General features: G+C 42.8%; 1 protein-coding gene across 1 annotated transcript; it reads right to left on the bottom strand.

Annotated features, from left to right (window-relative positions):
- Nucleotides 1–400: 400 nt before the first annotated feature.
- On the bottom strand, nucleotides 401–1597 carry LOC130934124 (uncharacterized). The gene is made up of 2 exons (XM_057863713.1): nucleotides 1095–1597; nucleotides 401–1019 (listed from the first exon to the last, which is right to left on the bottom strand). Exons 1-2 carry the CDS (start codon nucleotides 1595–1597, stop codon nucleotides 401–403), a joined length of 1122 nt encoding a protein of 373 aa, XP_057719696.1.
- Between the last annotated feature and the right edge of the window lie 886 nt (nucleotides 1598–2483).

The following is a 2483-nucleotide window of genomic DNA, read 5'->3' as shown; positions in this document are numbered from 1 at the left end:
GTTCATTCTTCTCATTAACGATGACTGTCATCCCACCCTTCTTTGGTACTACTTGGACTGGGCTTATCCATGAGCTGTCAGAGATGGGATAGATTATCCCTGCATTCCACAACTTCACCACTTCCTTTTGGATGACTTCTTTCATAGTGGGATTTAACCTTCTCTGGGGTTGAACCACTGGTTTGGAGTTATCCTCCAAGAGGATTTTATGCATACACACTGCTGGGCTGATGCCTTTCAGGTCATCAATGGTCCATCCTAGTGCATCCTTGTGGGCCTTGAGTACATCAATAAGTTCTTCTTCTTCCCTTTTTGTTAGGGATGAATTGATGATCACAGGAAAACTCTCTGATGTGCCAAGGAATGCATATTTGAGATGGGTGGGTAATGGCTTCAGTTCTTATTTTTGCACTTCTTCTTTCTTGTCTGGCTTTGCCTTTTGGTCAGTAGAAATCTCAGCTGCCTGTTCATTTGTTGTCTCTTGACCACTTTCCTCTCCTTGTTCATGATGGTTGGCTTCCAACATTTCTTCTACCAAGTTTTCTATCATGTCCACCCTTAAGTAGTCTTCTTGTTCAGGGGGGTGCTGCATTGACTTGAAGACATTTATGACCATTTGCTCATTGTGTACTCTGAAGATCATTTCCCCTTTTTCCACATCAATTATAGCTCTTGCGGTTGCTAAAAATGGCCTTCCCAAGATGATTGAGTTGTTTCCTTCCTCTTCGGTGTCCAAAATTACAAAGTCTGCAGGAAAAATAAACTCCCCAACCTTTACTATTAGATTTTCCACAATTCTGTTGGGTGTCTTGATTGATCTGTCGGCCATGACTAGTGACATCCTGGTGGGTTTGAATTCTTCTATAGCAAGCTTCCTCATCATAGACAAGGGCATCAGGTTGATACTAGCTCCAAGATCACAAAGGGCCTTGTCTAGTGTCATTTTGCCTATGGTGCAGGCAACTACAAAACTCCCTGGATCTTTGAGCTTTGGTGGGATCCCTTTTTGAAGTACTGCACTACATTCTTCAGTGAGAAGTATAGTCTCCTTCTCCAGCCAGCTTCTTTTCTTGTTGATGAGTTCCTTCAAGAACTTGGCATATAAGGGCATCTGTTCCAATGCCTCAGCTAGGGGAATGTTGATTTCCAGCTTCTTGAAAATTTCCAGGAATTTGCGGAAGTGTTGATCTTTGGTTTCTTTGTTGAACCTCTGTGGATATGGCAGTGGAGGGGTGAGGTTCTTCTCCTTTTTCTGTTGTCCTTGAATCGCTTCTTCTTCTTCCTTATGTGTATTGATTGGCTGGTCTTCTTCTCCTTTGGGGTTCTCTGTGTTCTTGTTTGGCACCATATCCTGATTATTGGCTTCCTCTGCATCTGTTGGCTTTTTGCTGCTCTCCACTTGTTTCCTTGTAGTGTCATTGTTGCTCACCAATGTTCTCCCACTCCTTAACTGTATCGCCTTACACTCTTCCTTAGGATTTGGAATTGTGTCACTTGGCAGGGAACTTGATGGCCTCTCTGTTGCAAAGTGTTTAGAGAGCTGGCCTATTTGTCTTTCCATGTTCTTGATGGAAGCTTCTTGATTTTTCGCCGTCATTTCTTGATGTTTCCACAGCTTGTCTATTAAGGTTTCCAGGTTAGTGATTCTTTGAGATTCTGGTGATGCTTGTGGTTGGTTGTGAGATGTGGGTGGTGGGTGATAGGTATTTTGGTTGTGGGTTGGATAATGGTTAGAGTTGGGGTAAGTGTTTTGTGGTTTTCTGAATGAATTTTGGTTGTTGTTTTGCTGGTTGTTCCTTGGGATATTTTGGGTTGTGTTTCTTTGCCATGGTTGTTGGCCTTGGTTATGGTTATCTCCCCATCTAAGGTTGGGGTGGTTCTTCCAGGAAGGGTTGTAGGTATCACCATAAACTTCATTCTGTCCAGAATTTTGGTTATGAATGTATTGCACTTGCTCCTGTTGTTGCTCTTCTTGGCTTTCTTCATTCTGCACCCATGCAGTTGATGGTTGGCTTGTGTTCACAGCTGCTACTTGAAGGCTGTCAATTCTTTTGGCCATTTGTTCAAACTGTTGTTGAATTTGTTGTTGCATCATCTTGTTTTGAGCCAAAACGGAGTCCACTCCTTCCAGTTCGAGTACCCCCTTTCTCTGTGATGGTTGGCGGGTTCTTTGATGAGCAAAGAAATATTGATTGTTGGCCACCATATCCACAAGATTCTGGGCTTCTTCAGCAGTTTTCATCAGTTATAATGAACCTCCAGCGGAGTGATCTAGTGCCTTTTAAGATTTCAATGTCAAGCCTTCATAGAAATTCTGCAGCACATCCCATTCATTGAACATTTCTGGGGGACATTTTCTGATTAGAGCTTTGTACCTCTCCCATGCTTCATACAAGGATTCGACATCTAATTGGGTGAATGTTTGCACCTCAGTTTTCAGCCTGATGATCCTTTGGGGTGGGTAGAATTTGGCTAGAAATTTA

Source organism: Arachis stenosperma, chromosome 6 (assembly GCF_014773155.1).
Source record: "Arachis stenosperma cultivar V10309 chromosome 6, arast.V10309.gnm1.PFL2, whole genome shotgun sequence".
Lineage (NCBI taxonomy): Eukaryota > Viridiplantae > Streptophyta > Magnoliopsida > Fabales > Fabaceae > Arachis > Arachis stenosperma.
Note: the sequence above shows the minus strand (reverse complement) of the source record. Positions and strands in the feature narration are given on the sequence as shown.

Excerpts from the sequence above, each read along its gene's own strand:
- LOC130934124 (XM_057863713.1), bottom strand. The coding sequence starts at position 1,597 with ATGACGGCGAAAAATCAAGAAGCTTCCATCAAGAACATGGAAAGACAA. Across the intron at positions 1,020-1,094 it reads CAGATGCCCTTATATGCCAA|TGCAGTACTTCAAAAAGGGA; the intron begins GTTCTTGAAGGA and ends TGAAGAATGTAG.